This window comes from Moschus berezovskii, chromosome 16, assembly GCF_049115385.1.
Source record: "Moschus berezovskii isolate FMDL1 chromosome 16, NW_MosBer_1.0, whole genome shotgun sequence".
Taxonomy (NCBI): Eukaryota; Metazoa; Chordata; class Mammalia; order Artiodactyla; family Moschidae; genus Moschus; species Moschus berezovskii.
Genome location: NC_142475.1, coordinates 19,715,859 through 19,734,626, shown reverse-complemented (window position 1 = coordinate 19,734,626; position 18,768 = coordinate 19,715,859). Strand labels below are relative to the sequence as shown.

The 18,768-nt window shown below is 42.9% G+C and overlaps 1 protein-coding gene across 6 annotated transcripts in view; it reads left to right on the top strand.

Moving 5' to 3' along the window:
• Positions 1-5,341: 5,341 nt before the first annotated feature.
• UBR5 (ubiquitin protein ligase E3 component n-recognin 5) overlaps positions 5,342-18,768 on the top strand; it is a 140,247-nt gene continuing 126,820 nt past the window's right edge. For 5 of the 6 annotated variants that reach the window (XM_055432506.2, XM_055432504.2, XM_055432507.2 and 2 more), the window contains exon 1: positions 5,343-5,543. In XM_055432506.2, the coding sequence (XP_055288481.1) occupies positions 5,482-5,543 (62 nt within the window). In that variant the 5' untranslated portion in view covers positions 5,343-5,481. Of the gene's footprint in view, positions 5,544-18,768 lie in introns of all 6 variants that reach the window. The other variant, XM_055432502.2, reaches the window with a different exon arrangement.

The following is an 18,768-nucleotide window of genomic DNA, read 5'->3' as shown; positions in this document are numbered from 1 at the left end:
TGAATTTGTTTTGCTAATACCTGTTTGTTTGTTTTTCCGTATCACACAGTTTGTGAGATCTTAGTTTTCTGACCAGAGATTGAACCTGGGCCCTTGGCAGTGAAAGTGCACACTCCTAACCACTGCCAGGGAATTTCTTGTTTAAGATTTTTTAAACAGATTTTGTTTTTTAGAGCAGTTTTAGGTTCACGGCAAAATTGAAAGGAAGGTACAAAGATTTCTCATATACTCCCTGCCTCACTGCCATAGATTTGCCCATTATCAACATCTTCTACCAGAGTGACCCAATTGTTAAAACTGGTAAACCTACATTGATACATCATTATCACCCAGAGTTCATGGTTTACATTAGGATTCACTCTAGGTTTTGTACATTTTATTGGCTTGCACAAGTTTACACTGATACGTATTCACTGTTATAGATCATACAAAGTAATTTTACTGCTTTAAGTATCCTCTGCTTTGCCTGTTCTTCTTCCTGTCTCCACCAACCTCTGGCAGTCATTAATCTTAGCCGTCCCCACAGTTTTGCCTTTTCCAGAATGTCATATAGTTGGGGTCATGCAGTATGTAACCTCAGACTGACTCCTGTCACTTAGTAGGAGTAGTGTTAGTCGCTCAGTTGTGTCCGACTCTGTGACCTGACAGACTGTAGCCCGCCAGGCTCCTCTGTCCATGGGATTCTCCAGGCAAGAATATTGGAGTGTGTTGCCATTCCCTTCTCCAGAGGATCTTTCCAACCCAGAGATCAAACCTGGGTCTCCTGTGTTGCAGGCAGATTCACTTAGTAACATGCATTTAAGGTTCCTTCATGCCTTTTTATGCTTTATAGCTCATTTCCTTTTTGTACTGAATAATATTGTACTGAATATTCCATTGTATGGATGTAACCACAGTTTATTTACACATTCACCTACTGAAGGACTTTTTTGTTGCTTCCAAGTTTTAACAATTGTGAATAAAGCTGGTGTGAGCATCTTTGTGCGGGTTTTTGTGTGGACATAAATTTCAACTCCTTTGGGTAAATACTGAGGAGCATGATTCCTGGATCACATGTTAAGAGTATGTTAGTTTTGTAAGAAACCATAAACTATCTTCTAAGATAGCTGTACCATTTTGCACTCCCACCAGGAATCAATGAAAGCCCTAATTGTTCTACATCCTTGCCAGCATTTGGTATAGTCGGTGTTTTGGAATTTTATGCCCCGTTGTTTATCCATATACAGTCAACATTCATATACCTACATATCTTCCCTTTTTATTTTTCATCCTTTTATGCCTCTCTGAGCTTATGCCAGGAAATCAGTTTCCTTTTACCTGATAATGCCTTTTAGTAAGGGTCAACTGCTTAGAATTTCTCACATTTCTTTTCCTTTCTCACTTTGCCCGCCTCTTCCCTGCCCCACCCCCCAGGATCTTTATGTTTCTTTCATTCCTTTTTTGTTTGTCTGTTTGTTTGTTTCATTCTTGAGGGTATTTTTTGGCCTTCAGTTCAGTTCAGTTCAGTCGCTCAGTCGTGTCCGACTCTTAGGAGTGTGCTTTGCCCACAAGTGGGGAAAGCTTGAAGTGTAAGGGGATTCACATCCCAGGAACAATCCTTAACTACTGAGAGGTAGAATTAATGGATAAATACCTCTGGCTTCCTCTCCGCTCAGTGCGCTAATTCTGATATGTCCTAACAGCCTCTCTGATGACCCCTAGTGAGACTGAATTCCTGTTGTCCACAGTGGGATTGAATTCCAGTTGTCCAGAGTGGCAAAACTTTCATCAACCCACTTTTATTGACTTTTCTCCATTTGCTGTCTCATTTCTCCATTTCCATAAAGTGCTTCCTGCAGTCACTTTCTCAATACTTGTGGCCACATCCTTGACTCAAGGTATATCTTGGGGGAAACCAAATCTAAGACATGGCTTATTTCAGAGCTGCAGTCCTTTAGGGTTCCACACAAAGAGGAGTTCATTAGTACTCACTCACTACTGCATTAGGGAACCTTGGACATCAGTCCCTGTTGTCTTAGCTCTGAGAGTTTGTCAGAAGAACTGCTCAACTTCTTGGCTTCTCACTAGGTCTTTCTGGAACTGGCATTCATCCCAGGGGGAAAAGTGGCTCTAAACACAGGACTCACTTCTTCGGGTCTTATTCATCCCTTGGACCCTAGTGTGGTAATTCATCATTATTTTGTTAACTCTCCTGTTCCTTTAAGCAGGTTTAAAGAAATATTTTTGGTTAACTTTTTAGTTGTCCTCAAAGAAATTAGTTCAAATTGTTAGAAAAGAAGCTCACTCCACCCTTCTTTTCTCAACTTGTGTTGTACTTTGGCTTTTCAAAGAAGCTTCTGCTTGTTCTGTTCTGTTCTGTTCAGTCACTCAGTCGTGTCCGACTCTTTGCGACCCCATGGACTGTAGCCTACCAGGCTTCTCCGTCCATGGGATTCTCCAGGCAAGAATACTGGAGTGGGTTACCATTTCCTTCTCCAGGGGATCTTCCCGACCCAGGGATGAACCTTGCTTATTTCCCTTCCCTATCTGTATTCTTTCCTTCCTCATCCATGTGATATTCAACTCTGTCCCTTTATTTTTACTCTTCTGGGTTCAAAGTGTGACCCACCAGAGTGTTAGGGAGATGAATGTTCTAACACGGCAGCCTGGACAATGCCAAGATAGTTGTCAGTCAGAGACCAAGTGGGTAGTTTGAATGGGCTGCCGAAGAGTGATGAGACCAACCTTCAACCAGGATAGAAAATCTCTGTTGGTAAATCAAGTTGAAAGCAGGATGGAAGCACAATGAAAAGATGAAGGACACTTATGGAAGAAAGAGAAATGAAGCAAAGTATGGCATGGACTTTGGAGTTTGTCCAGGGGCAAACTAAAATGACTAAGTTTAAACTGGATGTTCTGTTTTCCCAGAACATTCTTGAAAGCTTAAATGAAATGACTCTCCTTAATTCTCTTGGCTGGAACCACCTCCTCCTTTAACTTTCATAGCACTCTATTGCATTTATCATATCACATTTTCCATTGACTTTGAATAATCTGTTCCTTCTAAATTATTGAGTAGATGACAGTTGTGGTATAGTGGAAAGAGCAATGGAATCAGAGTTAGATGACTTGGTATTATGTCTTAGTTTCAGCACTTATAAGGTATTTGAGCCTCAGTATCCTCATCTATGTAATGGGGATAATATTATTTACTCCATAATGTGATTTGAGTAATAAAAGACATAAGTGTATAAAGTGGTATGTAGTCGAGTGGTATATCTGTCAAGTGGCACATAGTGAGCAACCTGACAAATAAAAACTTCCACTTGCTGAGATTACTAAATGTTATGAAGTACTCTAGGTACTTGACATGGGCTTCCCTGTAGCTCAGATGGTAAAGCGTCTGCCCGCAATGTGGGAGACCCGGGTTTGATCCCTGGGTCGGGAAGGTCCCCTGGAGAAGGAAATGACAACCCACTCCAGTACTCTTGCCTGAAAAACTCCATGGACTGTCTGCTGAGGAGCCTGGTAGCCGACAGTCCATGGAGTTGCAAAGAGTCGGACACAACTGAGCGACTTTCACTAAAGGTACTTGACATATATTATCTTACTTAGGCCTCACCAAAACCCCACGTAGATCTATTACTATGGAATATTTCACAAATGAGGAAAAAAAGATGCTATGATAGGTTAAATGATCAAGTCCACACAATTAATAATTATTAGAAACGGCACAAATTTAAGTCCGTCTGGCTCCAAAACTAACAGTGTCCATTCGTTTACTCTGCTTCCCTGTGGCTCCCACGAATTTCTAATAAATAGAGGCCTTGAAATCACTTTTAAGCCTAATCTGGGCCATTCTGGAGTTGGTGACCTACAAAAGTGTTCCGTTATCTCTCTCAAGGGGTACCTACTCTATCCTGATTTATAAATAGTCATATATTTTGTTCAAAAGAACTTCCTAAGCAAGTGCGTATATGTAATGCACTAACAGAAGAAAAGTGATATTTAAAATTAAGAACGTTTCACAGGACCCTTAATTTAACCGAACATACTGGAGAAAGTCTTCACGTTTTCACTTTTTTTCTCTTGAAAGAGGTACTTGTTTTTTTGCAAGGGCCAGAGAAGCCTTTGAGAAAAATATCTATTAACTGGTTCCCTAGAGAAAACGATCTATTCAAGAATTAGCCCTTATGATCCCACTGATCATAAGCTGAAGAACCAATCATCTTCGATGAAATAGATATTTCATCTTTCATTTAAAAGAATTAAAAATTCATGAGTCATTTAAATCAGGAAATTGGTGGAAATTTCCACATTTTGTCTTTGTGTGGATACGTGATGGTGGCGGTTGCGTGCGGGGGGGTGGGATTGGGGAAATCAGGGTGATAAAAAGAAGTTGCTGCAAAGTCAGCTCTATAATCCTACTATTGGACCTTCTGGAAAGGCCCTTACATAACTACCTTGCTTCTCCAATAAAACGCTATGCGTTTCTTGCCCCTTAACAGATTTCTACACTTCCACTTTAAATATAACTGCGGATGTGAAGGACGAGAAACAACAACAGAAAACCCCTAAGGGTTCCAAAATAATTAGGGCTGCCCCAAGAGAAATCAGAGCGCGAGACTGAAGCAGCCCCTCTTCCCTCCCACCACCACCGCGCCGGGGACACACACTCAGCCTCCCTCCCGGACTCCCCGCCCCAGCCGGCTCGCCCCTCCGCCTCATCTGTCCGGAACACGTGCTCTCCGGAACACTCACTCGGGAGCGAGCCCACCCCCCGGGGGGGGGGCCGGGCTCGGGAGCCGAACGGCCCAATCGGCACGCGCCTTACAGCGCCGTGGCCGAGCCGCCCAATCGGCAGGGCCTCACCGCCCGTTTCCCGGAGCCCCGCCCCCTCGTGGCCGTGCCCCCCGCCCGCCGGTCTCCTCCCTCCCTCCCCCTCCTCGTCCCGTTCGCCCCTCCCCCGCCGCTCGGGAGCGGAGCCTGCGAGACGGAGAAACTGGGGCAGAAGTGAAGATGGCGGCGGCGGCGCTGGTGGCGGCGGCGGCGGCTGCTTCTCGCCAGTGACGCGCCGAGCGGGCTCAATTCCCTCCCCACCTCCCTCGTCCGGACCCCGGCCGCCGCCGGGACCACACACCGGCCCCACAGCCCGCAGCCGCTCCCCTTCCCCTCCTCAGTCGGGCCCCTCTCTCCCGACGTCCGGCTGCCGGCGGCGCGCCCCGGGTCCCGGCCGCCGGCCTCGCACTCCTGCGCCCCGTCGCTGAGGGAGCCGGGTGGCGTGTTGATCCGCCCTCCTGCCCGCCCCGCCGGACCGCCGCGCCGCGGACACACGCCCGGCAGGGAGGCGGCGGCCCCTGCGCATTTGCTTCTCTCCTTTGGGGACCGGGAGGCGGCGGCGGCGGCGGCGGCTGTGGGTTTTGACGAGGGGAAGGGGTTCGCGGGTGGGGGGAGCCGAGCGGGAGGGGGCCGTCCTCGGGAGGACGACGAGAAGGAAGCACCATGACGTCCATCCATTTCGTGGTTCACCCGCTGCCGGGCACCGAGGACCAGCTCAATGACAGGTAATGGGCCGGCGGGCGGCGGGCGGCGGGGGAGGGGGAGGGGCGCCTCCCCGCCCGCCCCTCCCCCACGGGGCCGCGCCGGCCGGCGGGCGGTGTTTGCGCGCCGGCCGGCGGGCGCTGGGCGGCCGGGGGTCCTCGCTGCCCCCCGGCTAGGCCCCTTCCGGGGCAAACTTCTGGGGCCGAGGGCCGGGGCCGCGGGGTCGGGGGGTGTGGGGGGAAGCGAGCTGTGGACGGGGAAGCGCACTGCATCCTCTAACGCCCCCCGGTCCCCCCGCCTCTGCGGAGGAGCCGCGTTGAACTCGGTGGGGGCGGCGGGTGGGTACCCAGCTCCCGGTTGGGGGGGAGCTTCATCACCGCCCGGGCCAGGCCCGAGGAATCCATATTAGTCAAAGTTGAATTGAGACAGACAATGCGGATGGGGGATGGTGGAGGTTACAAAAAAAAAAAAAGAGGGAAGCGGAGAAGCCGGGCGAGGGGCCCCGGGGTAGGCTGGGCTCGCCCGGGCCCCCGGGAGCTGTCTCCGGTGGGGTGGTCGGACCGGCGGGGGCCCGGCGCTGCCGGGGGGAGGGGAGGCGGGGCAGGGTGGGGTCGCGGGACTCGGGTGGGAGACGCTGATTCCCCGCAGTTCGCGGGTGGGGTGGCGGGAGGGAGGAAGCGCCATGATTATTGTTGTTATTATTAAATTTGAGCCCCTGCAGTGAGGTTTGCCGGTCCGGGGAGGGGATGAATTTAGGCGAGGGAGGGGGGAGGGAAGTGGATTGGGTTCCCTTTGCTCTGTTTTCTCTCAGAACGCTTCTGGCAGCTCCTGCTTCCCAGTCCCTGTGTTGCGAGCTTTTTTGTTTCCTTTTTTTATTCTAATGATAGTGTTTTCCTGAGTTGTAATTTGACAGCTGAAAACCGTGCGTAGAGTCAAAGGAAAACTCTTAGGTTTGCAGTTCGCAGTGCTGCTTTTCTTAACACGCTGTAAATTTCTGGGATGGGTTTTGCTATGGGCGGAGGAGGAATTATGATTTCTTTCTTTTTTTTTTTTTTGGTCTTTCATAAGGAGGCTGTTTTGGCTCCGGATTCCTCCCCTTCCCTCCTCCACCGTTCCCTGCCAGTTTAGGATATTGAATTGCAAGGCCGCATGCTCTCAGGGAACTGAGATAAAGCAGGAAAAGTTCCTTCACTGTTGCAAAACAGAGATTCCGAGGAGGTTGAGGAAAGCCTCCATTAGGCAAGGCTGAGACTCTAGGACTCAGATCTAATGATGGGCTTAATGTTTTACAGGGTCAGAAAGTGGGGCATTTTAAGTTTCTCTCCCAACACTTTCGCTACTCTGTATTCCTTATAAATATAGAAGGCCGTCAGGACCCACGTTTAGAAGTTAGATATGATTTTTGCTAAGTGACCGGGTGACATAAATTGCATGAAGCCCTGTTTGTCATGCGCTTCCCCGAGGGAGGAAGAGGCCTAACTTGCTGCTGAGATACTGGCTTCTGTCTCGGGGTATCTAAACGCCTCAGGTGGGGCGGACAGGCTTTCAATCCGGGAAGCTGGAGGCTTGGTTTCTGGCATTGAGTTCGGATTTGTCTAATCTTTGCTGTTGTAGCCATATTGTATTTAACATGTTTGTAAAACTTTTGGAATAATTTCTTAAAATACTAATCATTTGGAGTGGTCACATAGTTCTTTTAAGTACGAAATAAGTTTTAAGTCATTTATTTTATAATGCAGTCTTACTCCGATTTTATTTCATTACAAATCTTTTGTTAAGGCTTTTACATAAGGTTTTTGGGGGGTTAAATTTTAGAACCAGGCTAGTAGTGAGTATAGCTGTACTGTCTGTCATTCATAGAACCCAGTTGGTCATGCTTGTAGGGGAACTTGTAACATTGCACCAGGAGAGAAGTACAGTGTATTTTTTATACTAATGGTAACTTTATATACCAGGAATCCTAACTAACTTACTCAAATGATCATGCATGCCCAAGCCTATTTTGCAGTTTTGTTAGGCACTTTGAATAATTTTTGAGCATTCCTTTTTCAGGTAGTGTAGAAGTTTACATGTATCGTTTTTAAAGCTACCTTTTCTCATTTAACTTAGTGTAAACAAGTAATCAGCTTTGACTCCTGTACTCTCAGTATACAGTATTAAGACTATTTGGATCATGAGAAATAAACACAGGTGGTTCCAAAAATGAGATCGTAAAATATGTGCATCAAGAATGTATGTAGATATTAAAAAAAATAGCTGTAGATAAAATTTTAGGAACCTGTAGTTGTATCTAGTAGGAGTAAAATGTCTGGTCTGTTTTATCAAAGCATCATTTGAGATAGTCATGTTTTCCAGTTTTGAAGTAGTTGACTTGTGGAGCTGTTCTGTGTCTCCCCTTCAAGAAGATCCTGTTTGCATACCTAGTTGCAAAATAATAGATCAACCCATTGCTGCATTGCTTAAGAGAAATCTTTTCCCACACGAGACTTTTTCTTGAACCTTTTAACTTAACTAGAATGAGCCCAGAAAACTTTTGCCTTTAGATAAAAATCTACCAAGGCTTTAAGAAAATTTCGGTAATAGAAAAGATAGTCACAAATGAAATGATAATTGATAGTTTCGGTGAAAAAAAAATCTCTAAATACATAGACTTTAGTATTTACTGGAAAAGCAGTAAGGTTGGACTGGCAGCATGGTATTGAAAATAAATTGCTTAGTCGAGTAAAACTCCTCAAAAATTTTCCTATACAAATAAAGTTTTCTGTTTAAAATGGCTGCATCCTATTAAAAGTCATATATTTTGTTTAGTGTAGAAATGTGATGTCAGCATTTAAAATGTACTGTCAGCATTTAAAATGTATTCAGTATTAAAAACAAATCTGACTTTTTTCCTCTGTGTTTTTCTTTTCGTTTTTAGCAGGAAGAATAAAAGAAGCAGGCAAAACAAAAGAAATGGTAAACAGAAGGTAGAATGATACTAACAGGGTGATGTGGAGGCAAAAAAGCTAAAGCTAAACATTGTTTAGTCTCGAAAGTCAAGTCTGACTCTTTGCCACTCCATGGACTGTAGCTCACCAGTCTCTTTTTATCTATGGATTTCCCAGGCAGGAATACTGGAGTGCGTTTCCTCTGTTTTTTGTTATTTCTGTGATGGGCTTCCCAGCAGTAAAGAATCCTGCCAGTGAAGGAGACATGAATTCGATCCCTGGATTGGGAAGATCCTCTGGAGAAGGAAATGGCAACCCACTCCGGTATTCTTGCCTGGGAAATCCCATGGACAGAGGAGCCTGATGGGCTATAGTCCATGGGGTTGCAAAAGAGTTGGATGTGATTAAGCACGCACGCATGCATTTCTGTGACAGTCTTGGTATATTGGGTTAAAATCTTTAATTATTGGCACTGGGAGACCAAATAATGCAATAGTTGAATACAGGTGAGGATGGCTAGGCATTCCGACAGCCTGGGATGTTGGTTGTGAAATTTCCAGAGTGATTACAGGGTCCCTAGTGCAGAGAACTGGCCCCTCAGCAAATATTCTTTGTATGGAATTGAAACCACTCAGTGCTCAGATACTTGTGTGACATTTTTATTTCCTTTCTAGCGAATTCCTTGAGTTAGTGCTATGTTCCTGCTTAAAACATCTCAAGAAATATCAGTAGTAAAAACCATACCAAGAACATGGTATTGCATTTTGAGATTGAGAGGAGAGCTGGAGGTGCAACTCACCAAACCCTGGAAAGTGCCGAAGAAGTCAGTAGACCAATCTTTTCACAGATGCGTAAACTCAGGCCTGAGTTTACGGAATTTATCCAGGGTACTGACAGATGGGCTTCCCTGGTGGCTCAGAGGTTAAAGCGTCTGCCTCCAATGAGGGAGACCCGGGTTCGATCCCTGGGTCGGGAAGATCCCCTGGAGAAGGAAACGGTAACCCACTCCAGTATTCTTGCCTGGAGAATCCCATGGACGGAGAAGCCTGGTAGGCTATAGTCCACGGGGTCGCAAAGAGTCGGACACGACTGAGCGACGGAACGGACGGACTGACAGATGAGGGCCACATGATGGATCTTCTGATTTCTGAAATCCAGGTCTCTTTGCTGTCCCACATGGCCTGTATTCTAGGAAATCTCTGCCTTCTGAGGTGTCCCAGCCTTTGTGCAGCCACCTGTCTTAGAGTTTTGATTTCCCCTTCTCCTCAACTCCTCCCTCCTCCGCTTCAAATTGATTTAGGCCTTTTGTCAGAGCACGGAACCTCTTAACGCTTTTCTAGGACTAGGTTAGGAGAGGCCTTTTAAGGTGATGTGTGTCCCTGAGACTAGTCCCTGTCTTGAATTACTCTTTGGGATGCAGGTTGGCTACATTGCAACCCAGTTCACGGTGTTGGTCTGGATGTGGAATTTTCCTGTGAGCTTTGTTCTTAGGCATTACAATGTGCTGTGTGACCAGAAACAATCTGGATTGAGACTGTCATGTCAAAAAGGTTTTTCTCCAAGGAGCTCCCCCTTTAGATGCTATAAGGCTGCAGAGTAAGGGAGTATAGATAGGAGTTTCAGATTAGGAGTTCCTAAACCTTGGTTAGTCTCAGCCCGGCTAGTTATTAACTGTGTTGTGGTAGGCAAGTTGGTTAAGCACTTACAATCTCACTCCCTGTTGCTCCTCCCCACCCCCTGCACACTCAGTTTCTCAAGCAGGTATGGTACCGTGGTTGGTGAAGAATAGTTGAGCTAGCAGGTGGGAACGCACAATATTATAATATAGGTTCTGTGGAAAATAATATAAAGAGATAGTTACTTATTACTGCTTTGACATTTTGTCTGGTTTCCACATAGAAAAACAGGAACTAGAGGAATTGCACTAGAATATTCTTAGCATTGAGTGCAGAATCCAGACTGTTAGTCTTAGACCAGTGGTTCTCAATTGAGTGTAGTTTTTGCCCCCCTGGGGATGTTTGGCCGTGTTTGGAGACATTTTTTGATTGTCACAGTTGGGGCATTGTTACTGGCCTCTAGTTGGATAGACATCAGAGGTGGTGCTCAACACCCTGCGATGCACAGGACAGCCCCACAGTACAGTATGAACCTATCCATGATGTCAGTTGTGGTGAGGTTGAGAAACTCTATCATAGATCATCTTGAATATATACAGATGTAAAACTAAAGGGAAATTTTGAAAAATTCAAGCAATATAAGTTGGTCTCAAGACATGACTTACTTAAATTGAGAAGAAATAAACAAGTCAGTTCCATAGTAACAGTAACCACATTTCAAGTGCTCTGTACCCACATGTAGCTAGTGGCATGGTATTGGACAGTGCAGATACAGAACAGTGCCAGGATCACTGCAAATTCTGTTGGGTAGGGTTGACACAGAAAGAGCTTTTTGCACAATACCTGGCGTTTAGTAAGTGCATCTTATTTTTATTAGGAACTGTTGGGTTTTAAAGACTCAGGCATATCCTCATCCCTTCAGTAGGATCCAGAAAAGAGGCCTGGGATTATGTGGAGCTGAACAAAGATTATGGTGGGTAGAGGTTATAATAGTTGAAAGGTGCCTAAAGTTTCAGTGTGCTACACCAAAAAAACACAGTATTAGGGTGGAATAGAGCATCACGTCACCAAACCAGTCGGAAATCTGACTATTTGATTATTGAGATAGTTACCTAGAAACAATAATACTAGAGTGACTTTACTGGGAAAGTCCAGGCAAGCCTCACTAAAATGATCAAGTTGTTTAAGGAAAGTAAGATTAAAGACAGGGTATGGAATAGCCAAACAAAAAATTGAAAATGAAAACAAACAAGGGAAGATCAGTTTTAGAAATCAAAAAATCAGTGACTAAATTTGTAGGTGTAGGAGTAAACAGATACTTGGGAAGGCGGTTACACAGTACAAGGAGTACAGCTAGGAATAATGGGATGAACTTTAGAAAAGGTCAGGATTTTTCCTTAACAATTAACATTATTTAGGAAATAGTCTTTAAAGGAAAGGTTAGTCACCGAGGACTGTGTCAAATTACACATAAGTAGATCTTGCAGAGTGTATTGAGGGAAGTAATTTTATGTTATAGGAGAACGGACTTATGTCTTTGTGCCCCATTTTCATCATACATACACCAGGCCCTTGGTGTCCACGGGTTTCATACCCACGGATACCAAGTGCTAACTAATTGTACTAGTTATTTTATAAAGGGGCTTCAGCAACCGAGGGTTTTGGTACCCATCGGGTCTCTTGGAACCAGTACCCCTTGGAGACTCAGGGCCAACTGTATTTCTAGTTAAGAAAACAAACTCTAATTATAGTCTGTGTTTCTGTCATTTTGACACCTTGGCATTCTGAGCAAATGGCAGCAGCCTGCCTCCTGGCTCACTGTAATTTTGAAATGTTGATTTGTTTTTATAATTGATTTTTAAGTTTTATTCTGAAAATTATTTTAAAGCTTATTATGGAAACTTTAAAGCATATACAAAAGTAAAGAGGATAGTATAGTGAGCACCCAGTTTCAACAGTTACCTACTCATGGCCAATCTGATTTCAAGTCTCTTCCCTCTGTATTCCTTTCCCTCAGATCATTTATTTGATATACCTTCATTATATATCTCAAAGTTGAAAGCTTTAAAAAAATTATCTTAATCTAACTAAGAGTTCAGTCTGTTTAGATTTTTCCTGTTGTTACATGAAAGCTTATTTTTGATGATTGACCGTTTTGCAGTTTTACATAACAAGACTAATTAAATTTTAGCATGTTATAGAATTTGACATTCTTAAGAGAAATTTGTTTGGATAATAGCCTTAGATGGATAGGCAACATTACATTGGAAATATTCCTGACAGATATTGTCACTTCTTTAACCTCTAGTGTGATAACATTTGATCAGCAAGTTGCTTGTAATAATGATGGAAAGACAGAGTTCTTGAAAGTGGGGCACATTGAGGCATAAGTGATGTGAAAAGTTTACAACACTCTTTTAACTTAATATAGAGGTAAGATTTCCCTGGTGGCTCAGATGATGAAGAATCTGCCCGCAATGTGGGAGACCCAGATTCTATCCCTGGGTCGGGAAGATCCCCTGGAGAAGGGCATAGCAACCTACTCCAGTATTCTTGCCTGGAGAATGCCATGGGCAGAGGAGCCTGGTGTGCCACAGTCCATGAGGTCACAAAAAGTTGGACACAACTTAGTGGCCAACACTTTCATAGAAGTAAGACTACTGGTAAATTGAATTTGGCTATTAGAAATTATTCTCTAGTGAGATCATATTTTTTATTATCTTCTAGATAAGATCACTATAGTGGTAAGAAACCCCATCAAAATGAGAAATATGATAAATTCTTAGGTAACTGTTGTTTCTGATATCCTCATTTTTGTCAAGATATTGAATAAAGTGTTACAAATTAAGGTTATTTCACATGTAAATAAAAATATAAGCTTAAACAGCAAAAGTAATGTTATTTGTTCAGTTTCCAATGGTATCATTAACCTTAATAAAATGTTTTCAACTTTAGTCTTATTTAGTTTGTAACTCAGCTTTATTGAAGTTTAAGTTACATACAGTAAAATTCACCCATTTTTAGTGTGTAGTTTGAGTTTTGACAAATGTGTATAGTTGTGTAACCATGATTACAATCAAGATACAGAACATTTTCATGATCCCAAAAGTTCCCTGGTGCCCTTTTGCTTTCTGAGCCCCTTCTTCCCACCACGCTTCTGAAAACAGCTATTCTTCTTTCTCTCACTGTAATTTTGCCTTTTTTAGAATTTCATGGAAAAGGGATCATGTGTCTGGTGACTTTTCCTTAGCACATGTAACAGTTTTTTTTCTTTGGTTAATTATGGTTGTTGTTCAGTCACCAAGTCGTGTCTGACTGGGACCCCTGGACTGCATCATGCCAGGCTTCCCTGTCTTCATTATGGCTCAAACGCATATCCATTGAGTCAGTAATGCCATTCAACCGTCTCATCCTCTGTCGTCCCCATCTCCTCCTGCCTTCAGTCTTTCCCAGCATCAGGGTCTTTTCCAGTGAGTCAGCTCTTTGTATCAGGTGGTCAAAGTATTGGAGCTTCAGCTTCAGTGTCAGTCCTTCCAATGAATACCCAGGACTGATCTTTAGGATGGACTGGTTGGATCTCCTTGCAGTCCAAGGGACTCTGAAGAGTCTTCTCCAGCACCACGGTTCAAAAGCATCAATTCTTCTGCATTCAGCTTTCTTTATAGTCCAAATCTCACATCCATTACATGATTACTGGAAAAACCACAGCTTTGATTGTACAGACCTTTGTTGGCAAAGTAATGTCTCTGCTTTTCAATACACCATCTAGGTTGGTCATAGCTTTCCTTCCAAGGAGCAAGTGTCTTAGTTTCATGGCTGCAGTCACTGTCCACAGTGATTTTGGAGTCCAAGAAAATAAAGTCTCACTGTTTCTATTTATTCCCCATCTATTTGCCGTGAAATGATGGGACCAGGTGCCACGTTAATTGTGGTAGTAGTATTTCATTGTTTGGATAATCACTATATTGTCATCTGTTTTCTAGCTAATGGAAATTTGAGCTGTTTTCAAGTTTCTGACTGTTAATAGTTTTAAAAAATTCCTTACTATTAAAAAAGCATTCTCACTACAATATTGTAAAGTAATTAGCCTCCAATTAAAATAAATTATATTAAAAAATGAAAAGCATTCTTACAGAAGATTTAGAAAACACAATCAGTTTATAAAGTCTAGCAAGGGTGCCATCACTGGTAGTATTTTGGTGACATTCTGGTCTCTTTTTTCCTATACATGGATTTTTCTTTTAAAATATAGTTGTGATCATGCTGCATATAATTTTATGTATTTGAAATTTTTCTCGACTCCAAAATGTTACATTATTTTTCATAGGAAAAAGCTACTCAAATGTACATTTTTCTTGATAGCAAAGTTTCATGTTAAAATATATATATATGTGTGTATATATATAGACACACATATATAAAAGAGATTATATAGTTTGGAATTTCATTAGTAATAGTGGTATTCTAGATCACTAGTTATAAAGATTATTTTTAGTACAGAAGGAAAAGTGTTGAGAAACTATCATTTCAAGAAACTGGCTCTGCCCCAGCATGAATATGCCATTCCAGAATTCATATGACAAAGTGGTGTAGCTCTTTACGTGAACTCAGATACCAGTTTGAGAGAACTTGAAACTCCAGGGTTGATGGTCTTTATGACCTGCTCTAAGACTTTCTCAGAGGCCTGGTGGAGGTTCACCTGAGTGTTTTCCTGTGGAGAAACAGCCTGCTGCTGTGATGTGAAAAGTGGAGGAAGATGGGTTTTTGTAAGCTTTTAGAAAAAGCCAAATTTGAGATCAGGAAGTTAACTTGATGAAGAATGTCAAAAGAGCAGAGATAATATGGTAGGGTTATTTTGATGTCTCAGTGATGAAAACAAGATTTTATATGAAAAGCTTTGAGGGGAGGAGTGTATGAACTTGTGTAGTTCATTGTCTACATTCTTATGTTGTGGGAGTGACTTTGCTTCCTGTCCAAATGGAATTTGAACTAGTCCAGTTGTTGCTCTGTGTCATCATCTGCATATGGAAACTTTAAGGGAAGCACCAGACAGGTGATTTTTGTGTGTGTGTGCAAATCTAGTTTAAACGTTCATTCTCTTTGTATGCTTCTATTTTTAGTAATTTTTAAACTTTACTTTAAACTTCTTCATTTTTAAGCTTCATCTTTGAGAAGTCCCTGGGTGTTTTCCTTAAGTAATTGCATTTTTCAGCTTATCAGGTGTTGTGATCATTATAGATCAAGAATATTGAGGAGGAGGGAGTTGTTGGATGCTGTGAACAGTTGCTATGGTTGTTCTTGGGGAGAGTATAGGAACTACTTTTTCTTTGCTTCCTGCAGTGGCCAGCAGGGATGAATACAAATTGCTGCCGCGTGTTTCTACTGATTTTCTGTTAGGTTTCTGTCACTGCCGAGGGGACACAGAACCAGGAATGGCTGTCTTCTATAGGGGAGGTTAGCGGCCCGTGGTCTGCAGGTCAGAGATGACATGGGGGCTGATTTTGTTGGCAGTTGCTCATCTTTCTGCCACTTTGGAGAGCAGAGAGATACTGAAAAAGAAATCAACACTTGATTCCAGAGACAGGAGTCAGTGTGTGGTTGGCAGCCTTCCCATACCATCCAGAATGATTTTGGTTTCATAAAACTGTGGAATGGCAGGGATTCTATTCTAGGCCAGTTGGTCTTTTGCTTTTCTTCTCCAGGCCTCTTGACTCCTCAGAAATCTCTTTGGAAAGGTAGAAAGCTTTCAGTTGACATGAAGAGTCAGTCTTTTTTTTTTTATGGTAAATTCAAGGACATTCTTGAGGGGTGATAGCATTTATTTTGGAGGATGATATATTTAAAATCTTTTTTTTAATGGGAAGTTTTTCTGGCAATGGTGTTAAAGTTTTGTAAGTAATATAACCTAACCAGATTGTAGTAAAAACATTTACTATGGTAGCCTTTTCTGATTAAGAGGTTTTCTGACTTAAAGCAGTGTTTCTCATAGTGTCTAAATGGACTGCCATCATCAGGAACAAAAAAGTGTGAAGACCCTGGTATAAAAGGCTCTTACCCACATTTCTTTGTTTTAAAATTAATCAATGATAGCAAAACCAGTCAGTTCTAAAGGAAATCAACCCTGAATATTCATTGGCAGGACTGATGCTGAAGCTGAAACTCTTAATTCTTTGGCCACCTGATGTGAAGAGAATACTCACTGGAAGGCAAAAGGAGAAGAGACTGGCAGAAGATGAGATGATTAGATAGCATCATCAGCTCAATAGACATGAATTTGAGCATACTTTCGGAGGTAGTGAAGGAGAAGGAAGCCTAGCGTGTTGGCTGCAGTCCGTGGGATCACAGGGTCGGCCCCGACTTGGCGACTGAACAACGACGATGACAGCAAGTAGGGCCAAACTTGGCAGTTCCTCACTGCGCCCAGCCATCCTTCCCCATCAGACTACAGGCTGTCTGTCTGTCTGAGGCTAGAGTAATGTGTGTTTGTTTCTCTGTTTCTACAAATGAAATTTAAAAAGCGTGAAATAGGTTACATTAAAATCAGGTCTTCCCCAGAACTGTAAGACACTGAGAGGATAGCTTTTTTAAAACGTATGTCAGTGCTCATAGGCTTACAGTCTTAGAGGAGTGACACCGATCCACAGGCGAGTAGCAGACTATGAGAGAGAGGCAGAAGAGTTTGACCTGTGTCAATATTTGCTGTGTGTTGCCAGCAGAGTCGAGAACAATGTTAGGTGAGTCTCCCTGGTTCAGTAAATGTTTGTGTGCTTCTCAAATGTGCTAGGCTTGGGGTGGCTGCACCAACCCTTCCTGGAATTTGGGTTGAGAAGCAGTTGGAACTTTTTCTAGCTCTTTTGGGAAAGTCTGGAGAAGAGTGAAGTGATAGGTTAGTGGGTCCTAGAGTCGCATCAGGTGGGTGGGCCATGTTTGTTTATTTTTAACTTTTTACTTTGAAATAACTATAGCATCAAAAGTAGTTGCAAAAATAATGCAGAAAAGGACCCATGTACTCATAACCCAGCTTCTCCCAATGGTAACATCTTGATTGTGCCAAGTATTTTTCACATCCTTGTCAAAGTACTAGAAATGGAAAGTATTTTCTGTGTATGCGCTTTTGAAAAGTTTTTGTCTGTTAAGAAAACATAGATTAGAAGAAACAAACGTAAAGAAAACTTGGTATTCTTAGACGATTTTGAATTGATGGGATGTATAGTAGGCAATTAGGGCTTCTCTGGTAGCTCAGACGGTGAAGAGTATGCCTGCTGTGTAGGAGACTTTGGTTCTGTCCCTGGGTTGGGAAGATTGCCTGGAGAAGGGAGTGGCTACTCCAGTATTCTTGCCTAAAGAATCCCATGGACAGAGGAGCCTGGAGGGCTTCGGTCCCTGGGGTTGCAAAGAGTCAGACACGGATTGGCTAACATACACACAGTAGGCAATCAGTCTATTTTTGATACAATGATAATGGGATATAAATTGGAGGAAGCCGTTGGGGATTTGTTAGTTTGTGTATGTGTCTGATACTAATTGGCTATGTGACCATGAATAAATGCTGTAACTCTCATTTGTAAAATGAGAGAATTGGACCAGATTATTTAGGACTTTTCTGCTCCAGTTTCTGTGCTCTTAGGATTGTGGTAGGGAAAAGGATTTTTGTATTGTAGAATGGCTCAGAGGAAGAAAGGACTGTGGGTCTCAGGTTGTCCATGGTTTCTTTTACTTAAATTTTGTTGATAAATGGAAAAAATAAAGAGGCAAAGTGGGAAAATTTTACTCTTTTGCTCAATTCAATGACTATTTCATCAACTAAATTATGTACATTGTGATGAAAAGATGATGGCCTCTGCCCTCTTGGAGCTTTCAGTTTAATGGGGAAACAGGCATGTAAATAAATAATTAAGTTCTAAGGGAGACTGTAAGTGACAGAGAAGAAGGATCTGATGATTAAAGTTGGTGCTTGCAAAAGACTTTGAAGACAAGGTTTCAGGGTGTGGGTACTGGTTCATCATCTTAACTCCATTCTCTTGAGCCTAAAGAGTTTTCATTTATAGTCATTGAAGATGCTGGTAGCAACCAGAGGTTCATCATAGATGTCTGTATTTATACTGATAATCAGGGTTTTAATAGTAGTCCAGAACTGTCAATTGTTTCGAGAACAGTTCAGATACAGAGAGTGGGTTTTTTTTTTCAGTTGTCGTTCCTTTGCTTTTTGTTTGCAAAAGATCTGTCTAGGGATAAAAACATAAGAGGTTAATGGCTCTTTGGGGTGTGAAAACAAGTTTCTAGTGCTTTGATTTAGTTGTGGAAGAGAGATTGGAAAGTGGCAGGGAGGGTCTAGGGGATGCTTGAAGAGCTTATGTGGGGAGTCTGTTCTCCTTTCTGTTTGTGCCTACACTGGCTGGGCTTGACGCTATTGCTTAGTCGCTAAGTTGTGTCTGACTCTCTGCAACTAAATCCATGGACTGTAGCGCTCCAGGCCTGTCTGTCCATGACATTTCCCAGGCAAGAGTACTGGAGTGGCTGCCTTGAAAGCTGCCAGGAGAGCAGTGTCGGCACAGAGAAACTTCAGAATGCAACCTGGTGTTCTCTCTTTCATTGTTACTGTCATTTAAAATGAAAATTTCATGTAGTACACTGCCAATGAATATTTTAAGATGATTTATGGTTCTACATACTCGTGATCAGTTTTACGGTTTTGCATTTCATAC